Source organism: Molossus molossus, unplaced genomic scaffold (genome assembly GCF_014108415.1).
Source record: "Molossus molossus isolate mMolMol1 unplaced genomic scaffold, mMolMol1.p scaffold_m16_p_1, whole genome shotgun sequence".
In the NCBI taxonomy this organism is placed as follows: Eukaryota; Metazoa; Chordata; class Mammalia; order Chiroptera; family Molossidae; genus Molossus; species Molossus molossus.
In genome coordinates this window covers 144880545-144908002 of record NW_023425344.1, presented here as the reverse complement: position 1 = coordinate 144908002, position 27458 = coordinate 144880545, and the positions used below count along the sequence as shown (strand labels likewise).

Sequence of the window (27458 nt, the reverse complement as noted above, 5' to 3'; positions counted from 1 at the left end):
TTATAACAGTTTCAAAAATAGACACTGGGGCCCTGGCGGTTTGGCTCAGCAGTTAGAGCATCAGCCCACAGACCAGAGAGGTACATGTTTGGTTCACGCTAAAGGCACATAGCTCAGATGCAGTGTGTCCCCGCCCCCGGTTTGGGTTGTGTGGGTGGCAGCCACTTGATGTGTCTCTCTCACTTTGATCTTTCTCTCTCTTTTCCTCCCTCTTTTCCTCCTGCTCTGTCTGAAGATAAATGTAAAAATACCACAGCTTTTTTTATCCACTCATCTACTATTGGGCACTTGGGCTGTTTCCAGATCTTAGCTATTGTAAATAATGCTGCTATAAACAAAGGAATGCATATATTCTTTCTGATGGGTGTTTTGGGATTTTTACAATATATTCCAAGGGTGGGATTACTGGATGAAAAATCCACTTTTAATTTTTGGAGGAAATATCATATTATTTTCCATTGTGGCTGCACGAGTCTGCATTTTCACTGGCTGTGTATTAGAGTCCCCTTTTCTTCACATCCTTGCCGCACTTGTTTGAAGATTTGTTGATGGCAGCCATTCTAGAAGTTGTGAAGTGATATCTTATAGTTGTTTTAATGAGCCTCTCTCCGATGATTAGTGCCATTGAGCATTTTTTCATATGTCTCTTGGCCATTTGTATGTCCTCTTTGGAGAAGTGTCTTTTCAGTTCTTCTGCCCATTTTAATTGGATTATTTGTCTTCCTTTTGTTGAGTTAGTTGTATGAGTGCTTTATATATTTTGAATATTAACCTCTTATCCAATGTATTATTGGCAAATATGTTCTCTCAAAGAGTGGGTTCCCTTTTCATTTTGATGCTGGTTTCTTTTCCTGTGCAGAAGCTTTTAGTTTGATGTAGCCCCATTTATTAATTTTTCCTTTGTTTCTATTACCCTAGGTAATGTGTCAGTGAACATTTTGCTATGTGTAATGTCTGAGATTTTGCTGCCCATGTTTTCTTCTAGGATTTTTATGGTTTCACGAGTTATATTTAAGTCTTTTTCTCTATTTTAAGTTTATTCTCGTGTATGGTGTAAGTTGGTGTCTAGTTTTATTTTTTTTACATGTGGCTGTCCAATTTTCCCAACAACATAAATTTAAAAGGCTGTCTTCACTCCATTGTATGCTCTTGCCACCTTTGTTAAATAATTAATTGAGCATAATGTGTTGGATTCTCTGTTCTGTTCCATTGATTTATATGCCTATTCTTGTTCACGTACCAGGGTGTTTTGGTTACAGTGGCCTTGTAGTATAACTTTATATCTGTGTGAAGGATTTTGTTGTGTGTGGATGGGTTTTTTGTTTGTTTGTTTTCTTCTTATTTTCTAAAAGATAGCTTTGCTAGATTGAGTGATCTTTGTTCTCAGGTTTATTTTTTGTTTGAGCACTTTGAATATGTCATTCTGCTCTCTCTGGGCCTGAAAGGTCTCGGCTGAGAAATTCACTGATAGATGTATGAGGTCTTTTTTATAAGTTGGAAGCCATTTTTTTTTTCTTTCTGTTTTTAAGATTTTCTCTTTGTCTTTGATTTCTAACAGCTTTATTATAATGTGTCTTGGAGAAGATCTGTTTGAGTTTATTTGGTGACTTATGAGCTTCAAGTATCTGTATGTCCAAATCTTTCCCCAGGTTTGGGATGTTCTCAGCCATTGTTTTTTTATAGATGCTTTCTATCCCTTTTTTCTTCTCACCTTCTGTAACTGCAGTAATTCACAAATTATTTCTTTTGATGGTACATATGGATATAAGAAACATTCAAACCTTTAGGGAATTTTTGTGAATTAATTTGAGCCAAACTGATGACAGTTGCTGGGAAGCAAAATCTCAACAGATTGAAAAAATACTCCACAAAAATGGCAGTTTTGCACCCTATTTTATACATTACAATCAAAAGAGAAGACATAGTGGATTACATGAAATTCATTGGTGATTAATTAAGGAGGCAGGAGAAAGCAAGGAGGGGAAACCTCTTTGGATAAAAAGTAAAATGACAGACACATACTTCTTTTACATAGGAGGGTATAAGATACTAACACTCAGCAATTAATATGATAATAATTCTGAGGAAATTTGTGGTCTCCCAGGTGCCTGGGAGGGGGTCAGGAAAATGAAATTCACTTTGACATTCCAAAGTATATTATTGTAGATGCAAAAAGACAATAAACAGTTCAATTAAGGTAAAGATTGACTTTTGTCAGGGAAGATTTTACCCTAGGACATGACTGCCTGCTATAAACTGCTTTTAGTTTAAAAAGTTTTCCTTTCAGATCATCCTCTGTGGTTACTTAAGGTCTCTAAGTTTGTAAGGCTGCCATGCAGGCCTCTTCTGAGCTTGTCAGGTTTAGTATGTGACCTTTTTTATGCACATATCCCAGAATTCAAATAGGCTTTTCTCACTTCTTTTTTTGTGTGTTTGTTTTTTGTTAACTACTCGCCTGAGGATAATTTTCACTGACTTTTAGATAAAATGAAAGGGATACAAGGAGGGAAAGAGAGAGAGAGAGAGCCATCATTGTGCGAGAGACATATCTATTGGTTGCTTCTGACAAGATCCTGACCAGGGTCAGCGATGAACCTGCAACCCAGGCACCAGTCCTTGTTCAGGAATCGAACCTGTGACTTTTTAGTCTGTGGGCTGACACTCTGACAACCAAGCCAAACTGGCTAGGGCTTATTCTTTTTTTTTTTATTTTATTATATAATTTTGAAGTTCTTGTCTATTTTTTTTATCCTCACTTGAGGACATTTTTGCATTATCTTTAGATAGAGCGGGAGGGAAAGACAGAAGAAGAGAAAAAGAGAAACATTGATGCAAGAGAGACCCATTGACTGGTTGCCACCCACATGACCCAACCAGGGCTAAGGACAAACTGCAACCGAGGGACATGCCCTTAGTGGGAACTGAACCTGGGTCTCTCTGTTCTGCAGGCTGACGCTCTAACTGCTGAACCAAACCAGCCAGGGCGAAGTTTCTGTCTTTTAATTCACAGATTCTTTGTTCTGCTTGATTTATTCTGTTACAGGATAGGAGAGGGGCTTGTCTGCCCTGGTTGCTTGTGGTAGTGACGTTGATGGGGTACCAATGAAATAAGAATTTCCAGAGGTCCCCATTGGGGGATGAAATATGGTAGAAAGAATTACACCCCTGGTTTTTAAAGTTCCATTTTCTTTAGTTCAGTTATAGAAGAAGTGTAGCTGGGGCTTCAGTAGAGCTAAAATTATAGTCAGTGTTCAGAATTTTTGTTTCATATTAAGAGCTGGGTCCATCTAGCATTAGGCTAGCTTAGCTTGTGTTTCTCTTTGTAGTCCATAAGTCCATTGTGTGCTGGGTCCAAATATCTTTGGACCACATGAGTGAATATAAGGAAGCAGGAGCAAAGGAACCCCACAAGCAAAGAGCACAAGAGTCACTGGAGTCAAGCACAAGAGCAATGAGAGAGAGTTCCTTTGTAGGAGATTAGGTATTCACAAATTTTCTTGAGTTTGCATTGGCCATGCCTGTTCTGGCCAACCAGGTGTGATTGACAGGCACCTTCTCTAGTCACCCCAACTTTTCTGGGCAATCGTCTATCTTCTCTTGTTGGATTCCTTCCCCCAGTGTTTTGCAGGGAGTAGGAGGACCCTGTTCCCTGGGAGTGTGAAATTCAGCTTCCTGGTGAAGCTGCCCAAATAACATGCCTATACCATCTGGCCTTCCCTTTCCTCCTTTCCTATTATTAATAACGAGTTAATTACAGTGATAGCAATCCTGTTGTCATTGCTATCTTTTGCATTATTCATTTGATTCATTGTAGTCTTTAATTCCAGAAATTCTGTTTGGTTATTTTATATTATTTCTTTCTCATTGTTGAACTTCTGATTTTGTTTGCATATTTTTTTTCTCGTTTTCTTGAATTATCTTTCTGTGTTTTATTGTAGCTCACTGAGTTCCTTTAAAACTACTACTTTCAATTCTTTATTGCTTAAATTGCTTATCTCCTCATCTTTGGGATTGGTTCCCAAAAGTTTATTTTACTCCCTTTGATGGTGTCATGTTTCCTTGGTTTATTTCATGTTCCTTAAAGATTTGTATTGCTGTGTTTACATTTGGAGTAACAGTCACCCCTTCCAGTCTTTAATAACCCTCCTCTCAACTGTATCCAGATGTCTTTTTACCTCCAGTTGGTGTGCTGTAACTTCTCTGGGGGAAACCTGGATTTTCAGAAAGGCACTCTCCTCTGTGGGTGATCATCTAAACAGTGTTTTCAAGGGGCTGGTAGATTTTTTTCAAGGCACTGCAGAGATTGGCTGGGCAGTCAGGGTTCACAGCTGGGACTGTGGTGTGCATGCTTATCCAAAATAAGGGTGGGTGAGATTTCCTTTAGATTCCTCAATGTCTGATGATATATCCCATAGCTTCCACAAAGGCCCTTTTGTTTGTGGATGGATGCCAAATTGTTGTTCATGGTGGTGGGGTAGGGGGGCATGACACGGGACTCCTTATTCAGCCGTGATGCTGATATCACTGCAACATGTGGGCATTTTATTTATTTTATTTAGAGAGAGGAGAGAGCAAAACATCAATCGGTTGCCTCCCATATGTGCCCTGACCAGGAATAGAACCCACAACCTTTTGGTGTATGGGACAATGCTCCAACCAACTGAGCTACCTAGTCAGAGCAGCATGTGGGTGTTTTATTTTATTTATTTATTTTATGGATTCCAGAGAGGAAGGGAGAGAGAGAAACATTGATGTGAGAGAGAAACATTGATCAGATCCTGACCAGGGATTGAACCGGCAACCTGCATATTTGTTCTGACCAGGAACCAAACCCCCTACCTTTTGGTGTACAGGATGACACCCTAACCAACTGGGTCACACCGGCCAGGGCAACATGTGGGTATTTTAAAAGTAAACTTTTACCCACCAAGATATTTCTCTGATTTCATCCTTCATGTTATATGTGCCTCATGCACATAAAAATGATTTATAGCAGAAATCTAATTATTACTCCCATGTATAGGTGTCATTACTTTAAGCAATAAAATCCAGCTTCTTAGTGGAGCCTTCAGTGTTCTTCAAAATTTCTTTCCTGATTCATCTCTCACTACTTGCTTTTATTTTATTTATTTATTTATTTATTTATTTATTTATTTATTTAGATCAGAGTGGAAGGGAGGGAGGGAAGAAGAGAGAGAAACATCAGTGTGAGAGAGATACTGCCTCCCGTCCAACCCTGACAGGCTGGGGATCGACGCTGCAACCTGGGCATGTGTCCTGATCACATATCAAACTGGGAGCTCTCAGTCCATGGGACCATGTTTAATCCACTGAGCCATACCAGCTGGACATTGCTTTTATTATTTGATATTTTTCCTTTCAAGTTCCCAGGACACGCCTTGATGCTATGTGCCTAATTTTTATGTTCACATTCTGATCTCCAAGTAGAATTTCTTTCTACTATTTATTTTTCTGGTGACCTCCTGTATTTATTTTACCTCTTCTGTAAAGTCTTCCGTATATTCACTTAAAACTTTTCATATGTCAGCTCCTAAATATCACACTGTATTATACTTGTATCGCTGAGGTCTTTTAGCAAGGGATGTGTATTTCCTTCCATGTGGTTGGTACTTCATAACTGTATTTTGAATTAATAAATTAAGATAGGTAAGATTTGGAATTTTAGAGTATTTTTAAATCCTTTATCAGTAGGATTATTAGAAAACTTTGGTTTCTTTAATGGATGTTTTAAAGCAGCAGTCATGGCTTGCAAATAAAGGAAGTAAAGAAAAATTAAATTGAAAAATGGACATTGGAAGGACCTGTGATTATACTGACTTTTGAGAAGGCTGATTCACTAACTGGTGGTCTACCTGAAGTGAATGATAACAACTGTTTGAGTGAAGTAGATTAGGATGGTAGAAGGTGAAATCTATAATTTTTTTTATTTCTAGCTGAAGGAATATTAGCAATGATTACTTTTTCTTGAAATAAAACAACATAATGTAGTGTACAGGCCAAGGCAAGAGAATTAACAGCTGTATCAAACACTGTTGAAAGGTTAAGATAATAATTGTCTCTTACAATATGCAGTTTCAATAATTAGTTGCCATGGAAGCCAGACTGTAGTGAATAAATGAAAACAACTTCTTAGGGAATTTTTATTGAGAAAGGCAATAGAAAAATAGATGATGACAGAAGAAGAATGTGGAATTCAAGGGAGTTTTCTTTCTTTTTTTGTTTTAAGATGGGAGCTTTTAGAGGATGTCTGTATATTGTTGGAAAAGATCCAGTAGGGAAGATATGCTTATTGAAGTTAAGTTTATTTTGATTTCCAAGTATTAGATAGCTTGTTGAATGTATTACATTATATTCTAAAGATTATGGTGAACTAATTGCTCATAGTACTTCAATCACATACAGATTATGGTAAGAGGTTGTTTATTCAGAATTGGTTCCCATTGAAATATTCTCATATATGAATATGCAGATAATTACCTAAAGGTTATATGATCATACACAGCTTTTTAAATTATATAATAATAAACATAAATAGACTTACGGTCAAGATGGCGGCGTAGGTAAACGCAGTTCCTCCCACAACCACATCAAAGTTACAAATAAACTACAGAACAACCATCATTCAAAACCGCCTGAAATCAAGCTGAATGGAAGTCCTACAACTACGGAATTCAAGCAGCAGCCACATCCAGACTGGTAGGAGGGGCGGAGGCGCGACGGGCTGGTCCCACACCCACATGTGGCGGATAAAAATCAGGAAGACACCTGGGCTGGGAAGGTCCTTCCTGAGGACTGAGGGGTCCCCGTCCCACACCAGGTGCCCCGCTCAGGGTTCCAGTGCCAGGAAGAGAGTCCCCATAACTTCAGGCTGGATAAACCAGCGGGAACTGAGGCTCAGGGAGGCTGAAGCGGCTGGAGCCCCAGGCAGCTCCTTAAAGGGCCCGCGCACGGGCTTATCGGACTCTCTCCCTCTAAGCTTGGAGGGGAGGCAGCTCAAGGGGCGCCAGAAACACACAGAGAAGAACTAAGCTGTTTGGCACTGGAGTGAGGGCTTTCTCGGGGACAAACGTGCTGTAAGAGGCCTTTGTTCCTTTGGTGAGCCCTTCCCTGGGGCGGCAGACAGTCACCATATCTGGGACTCCAGCAACCTGGCTCACACTGGTAGCCCCGCCCTGCTGACTCCCTGAGGCCCCGCCCCGCCCCACCCAACTTTCAAACCCACCCAAGCTGTTGCCACTTGCTTAACCATAGGATTGGCCTCTCTTAGATCCTGCTTCAGGTTTTTCCTAAATTCTTTCAAACGAGCAGCATCTGGTCTCAGCGAGCCCCATACCTCTCGTTAAGTAATACACAGAAACAAACACCGGGAGGCAGCCAAAATGAGGAGACAAAGAAACAGGTCCCAAATGAAAGAACAGAACAAAACCCCAGTAAAAGAACTAAGCAAAATGGAGATAAGCAACCTAACAGATACTGAGTTCAAAATACTGCTTATAAGGATGCTCATTGAACTTAGTGAGAACCTCAGTGAACTTAGGGAGGGCCTCAAGAGCATAAAAAAAAAAACCAATCAGAAATCATGGATGCACAGTTAGAATTGAAGGAGGCATTAACTGAAATAAAGAATAATTTACACGGCTTCAATAATAGAGTACATAAATCCAAGGAGCAAACCATCGATTTGGCATATAAGGAAGCAAAAGATGCCCAATCAGAACAGCAAAAAGAAAAAAGAATCCAAAACAATGAGGATAGTGTAAGGAGCCTCTGGGACAACTTCAAGCGTCCCAACATTCGCATCTTGGGGGTGCCGGAAGGAGAAGAGAGAGAACAAGAAATAAAAAACCTGTTTGAAACAATAATGGCAGAAAACTTTCCTAACTTGGTGAAGGAAACAGACATACAAGTCCAGGAAGCACAGAGAGTCCCAAACATGATGAACCCCAAGAGGCCCACACCAAGACACATCATCATCAAAATGCAAAAGGTTCAAGACAAAGAGACAATCTTAAAAGCAGCAAGAGAAAGGCAGCTAGTTACCTACAAGGGAGTTCCCATTAGGCTGTCAGCTGATTTCTCAAAAGAAACTTTGTAGGCCAGAAGGGAGTGGCAAGAAATATTCAGAGTGATGATAAGCAAGAACCTACAACCAAGATTACTCTATCCTGCAAAGCTGTCATTTAGAGTCGATGGTCATATAAAAAGTTTCCCAGACAAGAAAAAGTTAAAGGAGTTTATCACCACCAAACCGTTATTATATGAAATGATGAAGGGTCTTTTAGAAGAAAAAGATAAAATGTTTGAACAAACAAAATGGCAATGAATACATATCTATCAACAATGGAATCTACAAACAAAATGAACAGGAAGAACAGAAACATTCTCATAGATACAGAGAACATTTTGTTGGTTGCCAGTTGGGAGGGGGCTTGGGGGAATGGGTGAAAAAGGTGAAGGGATTAAGAAGCACAAATTCATTGCTAGACTGACAAACCTCAAAGGGAAAGGGGTTGGGGGGGTGGGACGAAATAAACCAAAGATCTTATATGCATAACCAATGGACACAGACAATAGTGTGGGAAAAGGTGGGAGGGGGGCGGGAGTGGGGAGGAGGGGGTCAATGGGGGAAAAATGTGGAACATCTAATACATTTTACATCCAACAATAAAGATTTAAAAATAAATAAATAAATAAACATAAATAATAAGACAATACTGAATAGCATTTAGTCATCTTAAAGATTCTAGATATTATAATGCCTCTGACAGTATCATTATGAGTAGCTATGATTTTGTAAGGTACTCTGAAGTATTAGGTTATATTAACTTAATGGTCTTGTTAGATTCTGGGGGAAGAAAGATTTTATTTATGTACAATAGAAAAATATACTAGTAACCATCTATCAAAGATTATCACTTTTATATTATAACGTTCTAAAATATAAAAACCATGCCTTCTGTAACAGTGGTGTCATTAACACACTATGTGCTCAATAAGTATGTGTTGAATATATGAATAAATAGTTGAATCGATGAATAAGTACCTGTTAATGAATTTATTAGAAACCTCTTTAGTTTATTAAAAGTATTTTCGATATGGCCTAGATATAAAATTCTTTTTATTTTTAAAAAATATATGTAATATTCAGCCCTGGCCAGTTTGGCTCAGCGGTTAGAGCATTGGCCTGCAGTTCAGAGAGACCTGGGTTTGGCTCCTGCTAAGGGCACGTACCTCGGTTGCAGTTTGTCCCTGGCCCTGGTTGGGTTGTGTGGGTGGCAACCACTCGATGTGTTTCTTTCATGTCTATGTTTTTCTCTCTCTCTCTCTCTCTTCCTCTCCCTCCCTCCCTCTCTCCCTCTCTTCCTCCCACTCTACCTGAACAAAAAAATGGAAAAATGTCCTCGGGTGAGGATAAAAAAATATATATATATGTAATATTCAGAAACTATTTGTAATTATAGCTATAAATGGAATAATAATATAAATTTATTTGCCATCATAGCACTTAAACACACTAAAAAATAAGTATTACTTTCAAAGCATATTTTAAAATACATATTTGAAGCCAGATTTCCTGGGTTTGAATTCTGTATCTGTTATTGACCAGCTGCATAGACTCTGGCAAGTTACTTAAGACTTTCTATGCCTCATTTTCTTTTTTTGTAAAATACCTAACATATTGCCTACCTCTTAGAATTTTGTGAGAATTAAAATGCTCCTAAAACATGTAAAATGCTCATAATAATGTATAGCAATTGCACATTAAGACCTCAAGAAGCTTATATCATGACTATTATAAAAGGGTTTCTTTCATATCAGGACTTAAGTAATATTTTCCAAATAGGTCTTAGGGCCAGTAAAAACTAGTTTTTATTGAACATGACAATAAAACTCATGGTATATTTCTTCCTATAAACTAGTGCAAGTAACAAACTTTATGTTTTTCCTTTTACTTTGTCATCTTGATCTAATTTTAATACTTTGTGTTAATATTATTAGTGTATTTTCTTTGTCCCTTAATGTTAGTTATTCTTCATATTTATTGTTTAATCCCCCTTGTAGAAAATTAATTACAAATGTAGAAAATTTTATATAAGAAATAATAGATCGGCTATTCTTTGTATTTTAAGTATTTAGTATTTGCCTGAAAATAATTGTTTGTTCTTTTTGTTTTTGTTTTTTTTAGGTCTGCAAAGAAAACATCTAGTGAGGAAAAAACATCTAGTAAAGAGAACAAGGTATTTTAAAAATTAAATATCAAAAATATTATCTGTAGTAAAGAATACATTATAAAATATACAGTGAAAAATGAAAACTCTTCCTTTGCTGTAGGGACATTTACTTATAAAAAGTAATTTAGAAACACTAAAAGGTACCTTTTTGATAAAAATCAGTTCTTTGAACAATACCTATATTTTGGCTTTTATTAAAAAGTGGATATTTATCACTCTATATACTTAGTATATTTTATCAACATTTTGAAAAACAATATTATTTATTTGTAGGTTAAAGAGAAAATTAATTCTGTGGAGACCTTGATGACTTAACTCAGTCATCTGGAACAGTTTCAGAACATTTTGAGTTGCCTTGCACCAATTATAAGAATTTCATGTTGCTAATTGACCAACTTGCCATGGATTGTAAAGGTAGGACCATTGTATAACTATAGAGCGATTTTATGTATACTATAGAAATATATGTACACCTTGTCTAGTTCTGTACCATGAAGGACATATTTTGAGCTATTTATCTGGCAAATATGTTTTATATTAAAATAAAATAAAAGCAATTGTATGCTCTCAGCCAAAGAGCTATGATAATTTCCACTGTACTTTACTCAGTGTGGATGGGAAGGCTAGTGTGATAATATGTTGACTCTGCCTTCACCCAAGTTCTGATTATGAAGACTTCCCTCCTAGAATATTGCAATAACCTCAGAGCTGTTTTTCCTGCCGTTTCTCCTCCTGGAAAGTTGGTCTACATTGCAACCATAATAATTGTATATTTTTAAAAATTCAGATCTCACCATTTTAAAACCCAGATATTATTTCTCATTGCTATAGGGTTAAAGGCCATAATCCTCCAGGTTCACTTTGTATCATTCTTCTTTTTATTTATATTACAGCTACTGTCTTACACATTTTTTTTTTTTATGTAGTAGAGCTTTTATTTTCAACAGCTAGGTTAGGCAAACTATACACATATATGAAGTCCCTGAAAGTCTCCTTGTGACCCTTTATATCCCTTAATAAGAGACTGCCAAATTGTTTTTTGAAGTAGTTGTAGCATTTTCCATTCCCACCAGCAGCCTATGAGAGTTTCAATTCCCCTATATCGTTGCAAACATTCAGTATCGTCCATTTCTAAAACCTCAGCCATTGTGTTGGGTGTGTAGTGTGTATATATATATATGATTATGGTCTTGGTATGTGTTTCCGTAATAGCTGATAATGTTGAGCATCTTTTTGTGTGTGTATTTGCCATCTGTGCATCTTCTCTAAACTGTGTATTTTTTTGCCTATTTATTTATTTATTTTATCCTCACTCGAGGCCATTTTTCCATTTTTGTTCAGATAGAGTGGGAGGAAGAGAGAGGAACATAGAGAGATGGAAAAAAATCAACATGAAAGGGACACATTGAGTGGCTGCCTCCCGCATGACCCCAACAAGGGCCAGGAATGAACTGCAACCAAGGTATGTGCCCTTGACCAGAATCAAGCCCATGACTCATTCATTGGTCTGCAGGCCAATGTTCTAACCACTAAGCTAAACTGGTCAGGGTTTTTTTATTATTTCAAAAATTAAGTTGTCTTTTTATTTATTGAGTTTTAAGAGGTTTTGTTTTTTCTTTGGCATTTATTTGATTTATTCTATCAGAAGATATTTTAACAGTTAATATATAAATTTTTTGATAAATATTCATGAGAGGTCAAATTATTTTAATGTGTTCTAAAAATTTTGCTATGTGCGTTAAACCCAAATTTATTACAGGACTGCTTCTTTTATTTCAGTCTTTCTGGAATAAATAATAGTGTCCAAAACATGACAGCATATTTCTTTTTTTTTTTTTAATGTTTGTTTATTTATTCTCCTTTTCTTCAGTGACACCCTCCTCCCAATCCTGTCCCCATCCCCACATTATTGTCCATGTCTTTGTTTACATATACATGCATATAAGTTCTGTGGTTTATCTCTTCCCTCCTCCTCCCTCACCCCCCATCCACCTGTTCTGAGGTTTGTCAGTCTGCACTCTATTTCTCTGTCTCTGGGTCTATTTTGTTCCTCAGCTTGTTTTGTTCATTATGTTCCACAAATAAGTGAGATCATGTGATATTTGTCTTTCTCTGCTTGGCTTGTTTCACTTGGGATAATACTCTCCACATTCATCCATGTCATCTCAAAGGATACAAGATATTTTTTTCTTCCAACTGAATAGTATTTCATTGTGTATATGTACCATAGCTTTTTTATCCACTCATCTGTTGATGGACACTTGGGCTGTTTCCAGATCTTAGCAATTGTAAATAGTGCTGCTATGAACATAGGGGTACATATATTCTTTCTGATTGGTGTTTCAGGCTTCTTAGGGTATATTCCTAGAAGTGGGATCACTGGATCACATGGCAGTTCAATTATTAATTTTTTGAGGAAACACCATATTGTTTTCCATAGTGGCTGCCCCAGTCTGCATTCCCACCAGCAGTGTACTAGAGTCCTCTTTCCTCCACACCCTCACCAGAACTTACTGTTTGATGATTTGTTGATGGCAGCCATTCTGGCAGGTGTGAGGTGATACCTCAGTCATTTTTTTTTTTTTCCTTTTTTTATCTTCACCCGAGGATATTTTTCCATTTTTTGTTCAGATAGAGCGGGAGGGAGAGAGAGGAAGAGAGAGAGAGAGAGAGAAACATCCATGTGAAGGGACACATCGAGTGGCTGCCACCCCCACGACCAACCAGGGCCGGGGACAAACTGTAACCGAGGTATGTGCCCTTAGCGGGAACCGAACCCGGGTCTCTCTGGACCATGGGCCGACGCTCCAACCCCTGAGCCAAACCGGCCAGGGCGATACCTCAGTCATTTTAATTTGCATCTCTCTGATGATTAGTGATGTTGAGCATTTTTTCATATGTCTCTTGGCCTTTTGTATATACTGTTTGGAAAGGTGTCTTTTTAGGTCCTCTGTCCATTTTTTTAATTGGGTTCTTTGCATTCCTTTGGTTTTGTATGAGTACTCTATATATTTTGGAAATTAACCCCTTATCTGATATATCATTGGCAATTATCCTCTCCCACACAGTGGGTTGCCTTTTCATTTTGATGGTTGTTTCTTTTGCTATGCAGAAGCTTTTGAGTTTGACGTAGTCCCACGTGTTCATTTTTTCCTTTGTTTCTGTTGCCTTAGGTGATGTATCAGTGAAAATTCTGCTGCGTATGATGTCTGAAATTTTGTTGCCTACATTTTCTTCTAGGATTTTTATAAATTCACGAGTCACATTTAAGTCTTTTGTCCATTTTGAGTTTTTTCCTGTGTATGGTGTAAGTTGGTGGTTTAGCTTCATTTTTTTGCATGTAGTTGTCCAATTTTCCCAGCACCATATATTACAGAGGCTGTCTTTACTCCTCTGTATGCTCTTGCCACCTTTGTCAAATATTGAGCATAATGCTTTGGGTCAATATCTGGGTTCTCTGTTCTGTTCCACTGGTCTATATGCCTATTCTTGTGCCAGTACCAGGCTGTTTTGATTACAGTGGCTTTGTATTATAACCTGATATCCAGTATTGTGATTCCTCCTACTTCGTTCTTTATTTTCAGGATTGCTTTAGCTATTGCTTTAGCTTTTTTTAGTTCATAAACTTTTGGAGTGTTTGTTCTAGTTCTGTGAAGTAAGTCTTTGATATTTTGATGGGGATTGCATTGAATCTATAGATTGCTTTAGGTAGTATGGACATTTTAATGATGTTAATTATTCCAATTCATGAACAGGATATATGCTTCCACTTTTTTATATCATCTTCTATTTCTTTTCTCAATGACCTGTAGTTTTCTGTGAATAGGTCCTTTACTTCTTTGGTTAAGTTTACTCCTAGGTACCTTAATTTTTTCTTTTTTCTTTTTTTTTGCTGCAATGATAAATGGGATTACTTTTTTAGTTTCTCTTTCTATGAGTTCTTTGTGGATGTATAAGAATGCCGTTGGTCCGGTCGGTGTGGCTGAGTGGTTGAGCATCAACCCATGCATCAAGTGGTTGCCAGTTCAATTCCTGACCAGGACACATGCCCAGATTGTGGGCCCAATCCACAGTGGGGGGCATGCAGAAGACAGCCAATCAGTGTTCTCTCTCATTGATGTTTTTGTCTCCCCTTTTCACTTCCTCTCTCTCTAAAATCAATTAAAAAAAAAATAAAAATAATAAAAGAATGCCATTGATTTCTTGATGTTAATTTTGTATCCTGTTACTTTGCCAAATTCTAGTGCATTTTTAATGGAATCTTTAGGGTTTTTTATGTACAGTATCATGTCATCTGCAAATAATGACATTTTCACTTCCTCCTTTTCGATTTGGATTTCTTTTATGTTTTCTTCATGTCTAATTGCTGAGGCTAAGACTTCTCGTACTTTGTTAAATAAGAGTGGCAAGAGTGGGCATTCCAGTTTTGTTCCTGTTCTTAAGGAAAATGCTTTTAGTTTTTGCCCATTGAGTATGATGTTGGCTGTAGGTTTTTCATATAGCCTTTATTATGTCAAGATATGATCCTTCTATTTCCACCTTGCTGAGCATTTTTATCAGAAATCAGTACTGGATTTTGTCTAATGTTTTTTCCGCATCTATTGATATGATCATATGGTTTTTATCTTACGTTTTGTTTATGTGGTGTATCACGTTTATTGATTTGCAAATAGTGTACCATCCTTGCATCCCTAGGATCAATCCTACTTTGTCATGGTGAGTAATTTTTTTGATGTATTGCTGGATCCAATTTGCTCTTATTTTGTTACGGATTTTGGCATCTGTGTTCATCAGGGATATTCACCTGTAGTTTTCTTTCTTTGTAGTGTCTTTATCTGGTTTTGGAATTAGAATTATGTGGGCCTCATAAAATGAGTTCGGAAGTCTTCCATCTTCTTCAATTTTTTAGAATAGTTAAAAGAGAATGGGTATTAGATCTTCTCTGAATGTTCGGTAAAACTCCCTCATGAAGTCGTCTGGGCCTGAGCTTTTGTTTGTTGGGATAGTCTTCATTGCATCTTCAATTTCCTTGGTTGTTATTGGTCTGTTAAAGTTTTCTATCTCTTCTTGGTTTAGTTTTGAAAGACTGTGTGTTTCTAGAAATTTGTCCATTTCGCCTAGATTGTCTAATTTGTTGGTGTATAATTGTCCGTAGTATGTTTTAATGATCCTTTGTATTTCTGTGGTGTCAGTTGTTGCCTACTTTTTCTTCTAGGATTTTTATTAATTCAAGAGTCACATTTAAATATTTTATCCATTTTGAGTGTATTCTTGTATATGGTGTAAGTTGGTGTTCTAGTTTCATTTTTTTTAATGTACCTAAGTTTCCCCACACCATTTATTGAAGAGACTGTCTTTTCTACATTGTATGCTCTTGCCTCCTTTGTCAAATATTAATTGAGCATAATGATTGAGTCAATTTCTGGGTTCTCTGGTCTGTTCCATTGATCTATATGCATAGACAGGTCCGTGTGTAGCAGATAAGACTGCTGTGGCTCCTAGTCTTGGTGTGGTGGCCTTCTTGTGGAACCCAATGGAGAAGTCTCCTTGATCTTCTAGGAATGACCCTTGTATGGGTTATGTGGGCTCTCCTGTTGAATTTGGGTCTTGATTGCTGTTGTTAGTTTTTGGGGTGGGCTCAACCCCTCCCCTTTGAGCTTGTCATGACAACTATTATATAGGTGTTGACAGATCAAAACAAAGCAAAACTAGACCAAACCAAAAAGAAACACACAGAAAAATCAGCATCAACTATAATAAAAAGTGAAAGACACAGAAACTAACAGAAAACACACTCACACTCACAGAACAAAATACTAGGAGGTGCAAGATCAAATGAATTAGAAGAAGGAGAAAAAAATGAATGTAAAGAAGGCAAAGCAAAACCATACCAAACCAAATAGAACCTGAAAGAAAAAATTAGCATCATCATGATGAAAGCACCAGCCTCAACAAAAATATAAAAAGACAAAGAAACAAATTAAAAATATACACATAAAAAGGATACAAGAAGGTGTGAGCCCAAAGGAGTTAGAAAAGGAAGAAACAAAAAAGTGTGAAAGCAAAGAAGGCAGATATCAGAAACAAGGTAAGTATAAAAAATAAAAGGTAGAAAATAATGCCTAAAATAATAATAATTTTAGAAAGTAATAATGCTAAATTGAATAAAATATTAAATAGGAAAGTAAAAAGCGGGAAAAGAAAAACAACTGAATTAGAAAAGCACACACATCAAAACAACAACAAAAATAAACCTTTGATCTGCTATTTATGGAACTCACTGGATTTTGCTCCCATGTTGATGGATGTGACTGCTTGTGTGTGGGTCCCTGTCTTCTCGTGCAGTTCTCTGGTTCAGGCCAATGTGAATCACTATCTTTCCTGGCCCTGGGCCTCCTGGATGAAGCCCTGCAGGGCAGAATTGCACGTAGTTTTATGGGCAGGGCTTCCCTAGCCCAGAGGCTGGATCATTTTGGGGGCTCCCCACTTGTATGTATTTGTTCTGGGCTACTTTTCCTTCTCCCAAGACACTGGGCTCTGTGGGGTATCAGGTCCAGTCAGGGTCATATCAAAAGATTTTTGTTGGGGGTGGTGCCTGTAGCTTATCGGAGGAGCATGCAGTCTCTTCCTCTTCTTCCAGTGCTTCGGTTCTGCCTAGGTTGCTGCTTCCCCTTGGTCACCACCCCAAGCAGAAGAGAATAGAAAATAAAAGAAAGGAAAAAGAAAAAAGCAATGTCCTGCTTGGCTCTTTAATCTTTCAGCATGGCCAGCTTTGCTGAGTGGAGCTTCTGCCCAGGCTCCCACCCAGCCAGACATCCAAATGCCCAGCACTACAAGGCCTTGCTCCTGGGGTGCTGATTTCCAGCCAAGAGCTGTTCAATGGGTGGATGAAGGGAAGCCTTTCCCCTCTTTGCTCCAGGTGGGGAGTAATGCACCTCTTTCCCCAGGCACTCTGGCTAGCCCCCATCAAAATTCTTTCAGGAAATGTCAGGCCCCTCAGATTCACTGCTGTGTGATCCACTCTGATCCCTCCTCAGGTGTGCTGTTCTGCTTTGTGGCCTCTCCTGCTCCCACAATCGGGAGATTCCCAGGCTGGTGTCGCAACCACACACTGGCTTTTAGCTTGGGATAGTGCTGAGTACCCCTGGTGGGCCGAATCACCTCTGATTCCCACTGTTGATGATACGTGGGCTCCCATTCCCTTCTCTGTTGCTCTCATGTAGGGATCTCTGTGTGGGGCTGAGTCCCCCTTCTCCCAGGGGGTGGGAGCTTCGCTGCTGTACCTTCCCTCCATCTTCCCAGCTGTGCTGCACAGCTGCCTGAGTTCACTCACCCACTTTGCTTCTTCTCCTGTCCCCGCTCCATGCTCCCCACTTGCAGTATTTCCCAATTAAATATTATCAGGTGGTTTTTTAAGTTGAATGTTCTGTAGTATGGCTTCAAGTTTGGTCCTGTGCTTGGAGCAAGTGGACAGAAGAAACTTCCTTAGGCTTCAGCCATCTTGCCTCCCTCCATCTGTTGATTCTTACATGTGCCCTCACTAGAGATCAACCCACAACCTTGGTGTATCGGGGTGATGCTCTAACCAACTGATCTACCTGGCCAGGGCTTTCATTTTTTTTTTTTTTACCCAGTGATGACTTATATAATTTAGTTTCCAAACATTTGAATATTTTCCAGAGATATTCTTGTTTTAGATTTTCAGTCTGGCTGCTTTGTGGTCAATACATTATATGACTTACATTCTTTTGACTGACTCTTTTTATTAAGATTTATTTTATAACCCAGAATATAGTCTTTTTTTTAAAGTATTCCATGAGTACTTGGGATGTTTTTTTGCCTACTTATTCTATCACTTAGCATGAGTAGTATTAAAATCTTAGACATACAGGTGGTCAGTAGAAATGCAAAAATACTCAATGTCACTAATCATCTCATCAGAGATGAAAATTAAAACTACAATTAAATGTCACCTCACACCTGACAGAATGGCTACTATCAATAAATCAACAAACAACAGTACTGGCAAAAATGTGGAGAAAAGGAAACCCTTGTGTATTGGTGGGAATGCAGAGTGGTGCAGCCACTGTGGAAAACAGTATGGATCTTCCTCAAAAAGTTAAAAATGGAATTCCTTTTGACCCAGTGATCCCACTTCTGGGAATACATCCTAAGAAGCCTGAAACACCAATCAGAAATACTATATGCACCCCTATGTTCACAGAAGTGTTATTTAATATAGCCAAGATCTGGAAATAGTCCACATGCCCATTAGTAGATGAGTAGGAATAAAAGTTGTGGTATATTTGCACAATGGAATAATATGTGGCTGTAAAAGAGAGAAAAGTCTTGCCCTGGCTGGTTTGGCTCAGTTGTTGGAGCGTCGGCCTGCAGACCAGAGAGTCCTGGGTTCAGTTCCACTAAGGGCACATATCAAAAAAAAAAAAAAGAGAGAGAGAGAGGGAGAAAAGTCTTATCCTTTGAGACAGTATGGAACCTGGTGATTATTATGCTAAGTGAAATAAGCCACACACATATCATATCTCATTTATATGTGGAATCTAATGAAGAATTTAAACTAACCAACAAAATAGAACCAGAGACATGGATACATGGAAAAGACTGATAGAGGTCAGGGGGAAAGGGTAGGGTACTGGATGAAAAAGAAGGTGAATAGCTTAGCCAAAATAGATATATGCATAGCCCATGGACACAGACAGCGGTGTGGTGATGGCCAGAGGGAGAGGGGACGGGGGCTGGGTGGAGGTGGATAAAGGGGGTGAAATTGAGGACATCTGTAATAGTGTCAACAATAAATAAATTTTTAAAAATCATAGATTGTAGTCCTGGCTGGTTTGACTCAGCGGTTAGAATGTTGGTTCATGGACCAAAGGGTCGTGAGTTTGATTTCTGGTCAAGGGCACATACCTGGGTTGCAGGTCAATCCCTGGCCCCTGTCGGGATGTACGGGAGGCAACAAATTGATACGTCTCTTCACATCCATGCTTCTCTCTCTCTCTCCCTCTCTCTCCTTCTCCTCCTCCCTTACTTCTACTCTATCTAAAAATCAATGAAAAAATATCCTTGGGTCAGGATTAACAAAAGTAGAAAGAAAGAAAAAATCTCAGACTGTAGTTGTGAATTTGTCTATTTTTCTTTGAGTTGTATCAATTTTTGTTTCATATATTTTGAAGCTGTTATTAAGTGCATAATCATTTAGGATTGTTATGCTGTTTATTAATTTAGCATCAAACAGTGACCTTGTTAATTGCTGATACTTTTTGCTCTGAAATCTACTTTGGTGTTAAGATAGTCACTTACCTTACCTCAGCTTTCATTTGTTAGGTGTTAGTGTCATATATCTTATTTCTAAATTTAAAAAAATTGTGTCTTTATATTTAAAGTGCATTTCTTGCAGGTGGCATATAGTTGGGTCTTGGTGTTTTATCCAGTTGGAATATCTGTCTTTTAATTGGTGCTTTTAGGCAATTTTCATTTAATGTGATTGTCAATATAGTAGGTTTGAATCTGCCATTTGTACTGTTTGATATTTTTTGGTCACATCTCATCTTTGCTCTTATTTTCATCTTCTTCTGTCTTCTTTTAGATTAATTGAGTAATTTTTATGATTTAGTTGTATTTCTTTTTTTGGGGAGAGCTTATTAGCTATAATTGTTGCTGTTTTAGTGGTTGGCTCTGGGTTGGTTTATGGTAAATGACTTCAAGTGATCACATTCTACCTTTAAGTAATATTATAGCACATCATATGTAATATTAAAAAATTACAGTAATTTACTTCCATTTCTTTTCTCCTACACATATCTGCCCTGGATCTTTGTGGTTATATTTTTCATTAAGTTTAGAAACTTTTTTGGCCATTGTTTCTTCAAATACTTTCTGTCCCTTCCTCCTGCTTCTTTGGGAAATTATACACTAGCCATTTAAGTTTTCTCTCAAGTGACTGATGACAAATTTACTAATTTTTAATTTTGTGATGTCTAATATGCATTTATTCCCACCCAGTGTATTTTTCATGTCGGACATTATAATTTGCATCTCTATAAGTGGTATTTGATTTTAATAACCTAAGTTCCATATTTCTATGTATATTTCTGAGCTTTGTTTTGGGATATAGTTGTTACTTATAAACAGTTAAATCCTTTTCAGTCTTGCTCTTATGATTTGTTAAGTGAATCCAGAGCAGTGCTCAGCTGAAGGCTAATTATTCCCCACTACTGAGGCCAGACCTCTATGCTTACTCTGTTCATTGTCCTGTGAGTTATGAGCTTTTTCAGCCTGGCTGAAGGGAATAGACAGTATTTCTGGTGCTGGGTGAGTACCAGGCACTGTTTCCTCTACTCTGTTCAGATATTCCCTTCCACCCCCCACACATGTACCTTGTTCATTACTTGGCTGAGTGCCCTCTGCAGATCTCCAGGGTTCTTTTCTGTTCCAGAGCCTCCTCTCCAGTGTTCTGACCTGTGATCTCTACCTGCCTTGGTTTCACCAGACTCTCAGCTTCATCACCTAACTCAAGGAGTCTGGTGGACTCTACTTCAGTTCCTTTTCCCTGTGTTCTGGCCTGGAAATTCTCTCTCAAGGCAGTGAGCTGGGACAGTCGTTAGGCTTACTTCATTTGTTTCAGGAATCATTGTCGTTTATTGCCTGAAGTCTGTTGTCTTGAGAGTAAGTTTTAAATGTAGTGTTTTGTGTGCGTGTGTGCAGATAAAAGATTGATTTATGCTTTAACAATACTTGGTATTTATAGAGCATTTTCCTTTGTACATCATTTTTAAAAATGTATTTGCAAATCTCTAAGAAAATAAGAAAATTGCCCTGGCCAGTTTGGCTCAGCAGTTAGAGTGTTGGCTCATGGATCAAAGAGTTGTAGGTTTGATTCCAGTCAAAGGCATGTACCTTGGCTGCAGTTTGGTCCTTGGTCATCTTCGGGGTCATGCAGGAGGCAGCCAATCAATGTCTCTCTCTCATGTCAATGTTTCTCTCTCTATCTCTCCCTTGTTTCTCTCTCTATCTCTCCCTTTTTCTCTCTCTCCCTATGTCCCACTCTATCTGAAGATAAATTGAAAAAAATATATATCCTTGGGTGAGGATTAAAAAATAATAAAATGAAAATTAATATATATTTTTTCTGCAGTTTTGCATAACAGAGAGAGAACTCTAAGACTCTTCTGTGGCATAAAGATTGAGAAAATTTTTGAATAAAATATTTTGTATTTCAAATAGCTTTTCATTAAAAATAGTTTCCCAGGAAATTGTATCCATAGTTGAATATTTCCATATAAAGTAGTTAAAATATAGGTATATTTAAATTGTTCCCCCAAACCTAGACTTGTATAAAAATAAAAAGAAAAGAAAAGAAAAGAAAAGAAAACCTAGAAGAATAGCAAACCATTTAATATACCTGTTGATAGTCTTTTTATTTTTTTTCTTTCCCCGACCAAAATAGATCAGAGTCATGGGAAGTAGGGAACAGACTAACAAACCTCAGAGGGATGGAGGGGGGAGGGGTGGAAAGATCTTATAGGCATATATGCACAACCAATGGACATAAACATTAGGTTGGGATAAGCAGGAAGAGGGTGGGAGTGGGTCAATAGGGAGAAAAGGGGGACATCTGTAATACTTTCAACAACAACACCAAAAATATATAGTTTGTTTTGTTTTTGCTTGTTTCAGGTAAGAAGGTAAATCAACACCTGTTACTCCACTTTGCCAGCAGATTTTGTAGAACTTTGGCACGTGCTGTAGATGGTCCAGAATGCTCTCCTCCCTTTGTATGCTTGCTTCCTGCTCATCCTCTGTCAGTGTAGCTGTCTCTTCTTCAGGGAGATCTTCCAGGGACCCATTCTAGATTGGGTTCTGTCATGTGATCACAGAATTCTGTTTTCTTATGGTGTCTACCCAAATTTATAATGATCATTTTATTTGTCTTTCTCCTCTACTAGACATTAAGCTAATAAGAGCCAGGGATCTTGTCTGTTTCATCTGCAGAGCTTGGTGTAATGTCGCCCACACGGTAGGCACTCAGTGTATATTTGTTCAATGAATGAATGAGTGTGTGAAAATGCACAGTTCTTTGTGCAGTAAAAGTACTCATATATATTTTATTTTTGTTTTCTTTCTGATGCAGATTCTATTAGCTTATTAAAAATCCAGGATGCAGTTCTTTCATATGAAAGATTAATAGAACTTAGAAACAATCACTGTGAACTACTTACTGGAAAAAATTAAAAAATGGAAAGTAGAGTTAGTGGCCTACAAAAGGAGCTATCAGAAACAAAAGAAATGAAATCTCAGAGCATCAAAAAGTAGAATGGGAACAAGAACTCTGCAATCTGAGGTATTGAATAATTTAGTTTTAAAGAAATATTTGAATATTTACTTTTATTCTACTTATGTGTAGAAAAAAATTTGTAACTGCCTTTTTACCTTCTAAGATTTTATAGGGAAGAACACTTCTTTAGTATTATAGAGTATAATATTTTTTAAAATAATATAGCAATTAAAAACATTTTTTTAAATTTTTTTAGAGAGGAATGGAGAGGGAGAGAGAGATAGAAACATCAATGAGAGAGAACATCTACTGTTCGCCTCCTGCATGCCCCCCCCTAGGAATTTGGCCCACAACCTGGGCATGTGCCCTGACCAGTAATCAACCAGTGACCTCTTGGTGCATGGGTCAACACTCAACCACTGAGCGACACCGGCCAGGGTAATATAGCAATTTTTAATAGTCCATACTTCTAGTAATAAGTTAATATATACATATATTTTTATATCATCATTTGAATGATCATTATAGAAGCCCACCATATGGAAACTTCATTATTTATTTAAAAATTGAATTTTGGTTGTTTTTTATTATTATGTATTATAATTAATGCTGCCAGAAATGTCTCTTTTAAGTCTGTTTTTACACTTTTGGTTATATACTCTGAATACATTATTTAATAGAGTATTATTTGGTTATGTGTAAGAACTTTAAAAAAGGATGGGGCATTGTTTATATCTCTAAATTGTTCTCAGGACAGTTCATATTCATTTTTATTCACACCAACAAAGTGTGGCCCTTTTTCTCAAGACAGAAAAAAATTTTTTTAATAAACTAATACAATCTTAGTTTTAATATGTGCATAGAATGAAAAGTAAAATGGAAAGTGATGGCTGATTAGTTTATTCAGCATGTTTCTTATACATAGATAAAATTAGTTAAAAGTTCCATACTGAAAACTCATATTATTCTTTATTGTTGGCTTAATTAATATGAATTCTGTCTTGTTCTACTAAGGGATTTTAAAGTGAATTATAATTAGATAATGACAAACAAGATAAGTTGAAAATGTTATAAAAGAGTCCTGGCCAGTGTGCTGAAAGGTTGTGGGTTCGATTCCTGATCAGGGCACATAACTACGTTTTGAGTTCAAAACTGTATAGAAGCATGTATAGAAGGCAACCAATCAGTGTTCTCTCTCACGCTGATGTTTTGCTCTCTCTCCCCTCTTTCCTCTCTCTCTCAAATCAATAAGCATATCTGCAGTGAGGATTTTAAAAAAGTGTTACAAAAGAAGAAACATAAAAAGTGTAGAGCAACAGATAATAGAGTCCCTAGGCTAGTCTTGGGTTACAGTAGAGAGTGAATATGTCTTCTGTAAAAGACATCTGCACATGCTGACTTATACTGTAAAGCATTTTAGGGGTACCTATGTATTTGGTCAAGCTGAAATTTTACATCTAGTAAATTTATAAACTTGTTTATAAACAACTTTTCTTTCTAATTAGTAACTAAATTGTTTGTTTTAGTGGAAGAGTAAGACTGCGGAAAAAAGATAATTTCAGCTCTACTGAATAATTTCAAAATTTCTTTCCTATATCATTTACCAGAGTTACTATTGACTAAAGCTTACTAAGTAGCAGAATGTTTCTTCATTGCTGCTTTTCAGGTATATATAACTTTTGGAAGAGATTGAAGTGAGAAAAAAAACATGAAAGCCAGCAAGGAAAAAAATGCAAGAAAATAGAAATGTAATTAGGATAATAAACCAACATATGTAGAACCAGATCATAAAATGAGCGTTTTATTTTCTAATAAAACAAATTTTAAGATAAGTGTATTTAACTGCAGGTTTACCTTAGAAGAAAAGGAGAAGAGAAAAAATACCAATTTGTTATATGACAAAATTAGGGAGCAGTTAAGAAAAGAAGAGCAATATATTAAAGAAGTTGAAGTAAACCAACAACTTGAAACCACTGTTAGAACACTAGAGATGGAACTGAAGATTGTAAGGAAGAATTTAAATCAGGTAAATTTATCTATGGTAGCATTTCTTATTTCTAACAGTATTTCATCAATATTTATAATGTCCCTTTGATTTAATGTATATTATATAGGTTTAAAATGATCTAAAAATGTTATCTCATTCAAATATGAACTCTGACATATATAATTAAAATGATTAATTTATTGCAATTCTTGGCATCTAATAAATGCTATGTTTATGTTTTCTAAATGAAGAAATGGAAAGTAAATTGAGCTTAACCATTAACATAAGTGTTAATTTTGGCTTTTTAAAATGTTAACATACAGGCTAAGTTGCCTTGAGACCCTGATAGAAGTAGTCAGATGTCTTGTAAAGAAATTTTATTTTGCAGTTCTGTACTTTTGCTCTCTGACAAGTTAATTATGCTTTAACTTAAGATTTACGTTTTTCATGGAAGATACGATCCTTGTGTTTAAAAACCTATCTCCTTTAAACAGTTTTCTTTTAAAGGTTTTGCTCTTAAACTTATGACTTCTTTTCTTAATGGTATGAGACCAAAAAACTAATGAAATGTGTCCCTATGTTGTAGAAGAGCGAAATGACATTCAGAGGCAACTTCCTCAAGAACAGAATGCCAGCCAGAATATTACAAGATGGAATTCTGACCAATCACCTTTGCAAACAAAAGAAGATAGAAAAAGCTCATAAGAAAATGCATTCTAAGGTATTTTGTTTAGTCATTTTTAAATGCTTTTGTGTATGTATTTGTGTGTATATATTTAAGAAACCAATACTGTATGCACAAACACAAAATCCTGAACTTGTCTTTTTAACCTCTCCATTCCAGATGGTGATAACTAGATGAATTCAATGATGTATAAAGAAGTGCTTAGTACATTGTCTGGATGATCAATTATTAGTCAGTTGTACTATGAAAATATTAGAAAAGTAGTCTATATATAGAAGGTTCTCAGGAAAAAGGAATTATAGGAACTTTAATCTATCCAAAAAATGCAGAGTTAAAATTCTTACTGTGGGGTCGCTGTATATACAGATTGTAAATTCAATTTTTAAATGGGTGGCATTTTTGGTCTATTGGATAAAGTGATATTAATTCAAATCCATTTGTCTTCAACAGTGAAATAGTGACATTCACTATGGCCTCATGGACAGAGGGCTTTTAATATTTTCCATATGAATTGAGCTTTCCATAATCTCAAAAATATTGCTACTAACAACAGATGTTCTAGGTTTTGGCAGTGATTTCATACCCTTGATATATTAAGAGTTAGTTTTCACTTCCACTAATGGTGAGGAGGAAAAGTATAGCCTGTTTAGAGATTATATTTTAGATGTTGTTATTCTACTTTTGAGAACAGTAACAGGTTTACTGTTACTTTTTCTACTTTAGTACAAGGAGCTTTTGAAGATGATTTGCCATAATGTATCCTTAGTAATAATTTATTGATAATTTATTGATTTTATTCCTAGTAAAGTGCATTCCCCCCATTTCACATTTATCACTACTTTTAACATCATGAAAAAGAAATAAAAGTTATAGTAGCAACAAATAATCTCATGATTCTCTAAGAAGAGCTCTACAAACTGTATCTTCTTTCCCAGTGGTGTTTTGAAATACACAGCTTCTGCTGTGTTCTGTATTCACACTAGAGAAGAGCTGTGGATTGGTACAAGAGCACAGATTGTGGTCAGAAGACCTGGGGAAAATCTTGAACTTGTGTATCTTCTTAATTTCTCAGTTCCAGATTGTGATAACTGAATGAGTGTATTGATGTACAGTATGTAGAAATGCTTAGGACAATGCCCAGGTCATCAGTTATTAGTAGAGCTAGTTTTTATAACCGAGTATGAAAGTATAAGAAAAGTAGAGTATCTATGGAATATCCTTGGAAAAAAAGAACTGCCCTGGCCAATTTGGCTTAGTAATTAGAGTGTCGGCCTCTGTGGACCAAAGAGTCATGGGTTTGATGCCAGTCAAGGGCATGTACCTCAGTTGTGGTTCCATCTCCAGCCCTGGTTGGGGTCATACAGGAGGCAACCAGTTGATGTGTCTCTCTCACATCAGTGTTTCTCTCTCCCTCCCACTCTATCTGAAGATAAATGGGAAAAAAAATGGGTAGAAAATTTAGTCTATCCTAATATGTGCAAGGTTAATACTCTTACTGTGGAGAAGCTGTATGTTCAGACTGTACAGTCAATTATTTATTCATTGTTTTTTATTTTTAATAAAGATTTCCACCCTGCTAAGACAAGTCCTGTGAACCTACACTTTCTGTTTTGTTTGTTTAAGTTTTTTTTTTATTTGTTTTAGAAAGTGAAAAAGGGAGAGATAGAGAGAAACATCAATCGGTTAGCACCGAGCAGGAACTGAACCTGCACCCTGGTGTAGGCCCTGACTGGGAATAAAACCTGTGACCCTCTGTCCACAGGACACCGCTCCAACCATCTGAGCAGCTGCACTGGCCAGGGCTGAGACTGTACACTAAATTTATAAATATAATCAGATTTACTCAACTATTTTTTTTTTTTTGGTATGTGCCCCTAGCGGGAACCAAACCTGGGACTCTCTGGTCCGCAGGCCAACGCTCTAACTGCTGAGCCAAACTGGCCAGGGCTATTCATCTTCTGTGTTGTGCTTTCCGGGTTTGTGATAATTCAGAGAATGGCCTTTCCAATTCTGAGAACGTTAAAAATTCCTTTATGATTTTCTTTTTACTTTCATGGATTCATTGTCTTATATTAAATTTTTGAACTTTGAGGAGTTTATGCTTGTATAAATTTGGAGGTTTGGATCCAACTCTATTTTTTCCAGTGGAATATCTACTTATTGCAATCTTTGTATTATATAAACATATAGGTTATTCTTTAATTTCAGAGGATATCATAATATGTCATTTCAATGAGT

General features: G+C 37.0%; 1 protein-coding gene across 1 annotated transcript in view; it reads left to right on the top strand.

Moving 5' to 3' along the window:
• The window catches only part of LOC118633047 (ankyrin repeat domain-containing protein 26-like), a 129124-nt gene that overhangs the window by 68154 nt on the left and 33512 nt on the right, over positions 1 to 27458 (top strand). The window contains 8 exon segments of the mRNA XM_036266485.1: positions 5755 to 5925; positions 10229 to 10293; positions 10554 to 10667; positions 22405 to 22566; positions 22569 to 22614; positions 24397 to 24574; positions 25115 to 25168; positions 25170 to 25256. Of these exon segments, the coding sequence (XP_036122378.1) occupies positions 5755 to 5925; positions 10229 to 10293; positions 10554 to 10667; positions 22405 to 22566; positions 22569 to 22614; positions 24397 to 24574; positions 25115 to 25168; positions 25170 to 25256 (877 nt within the window).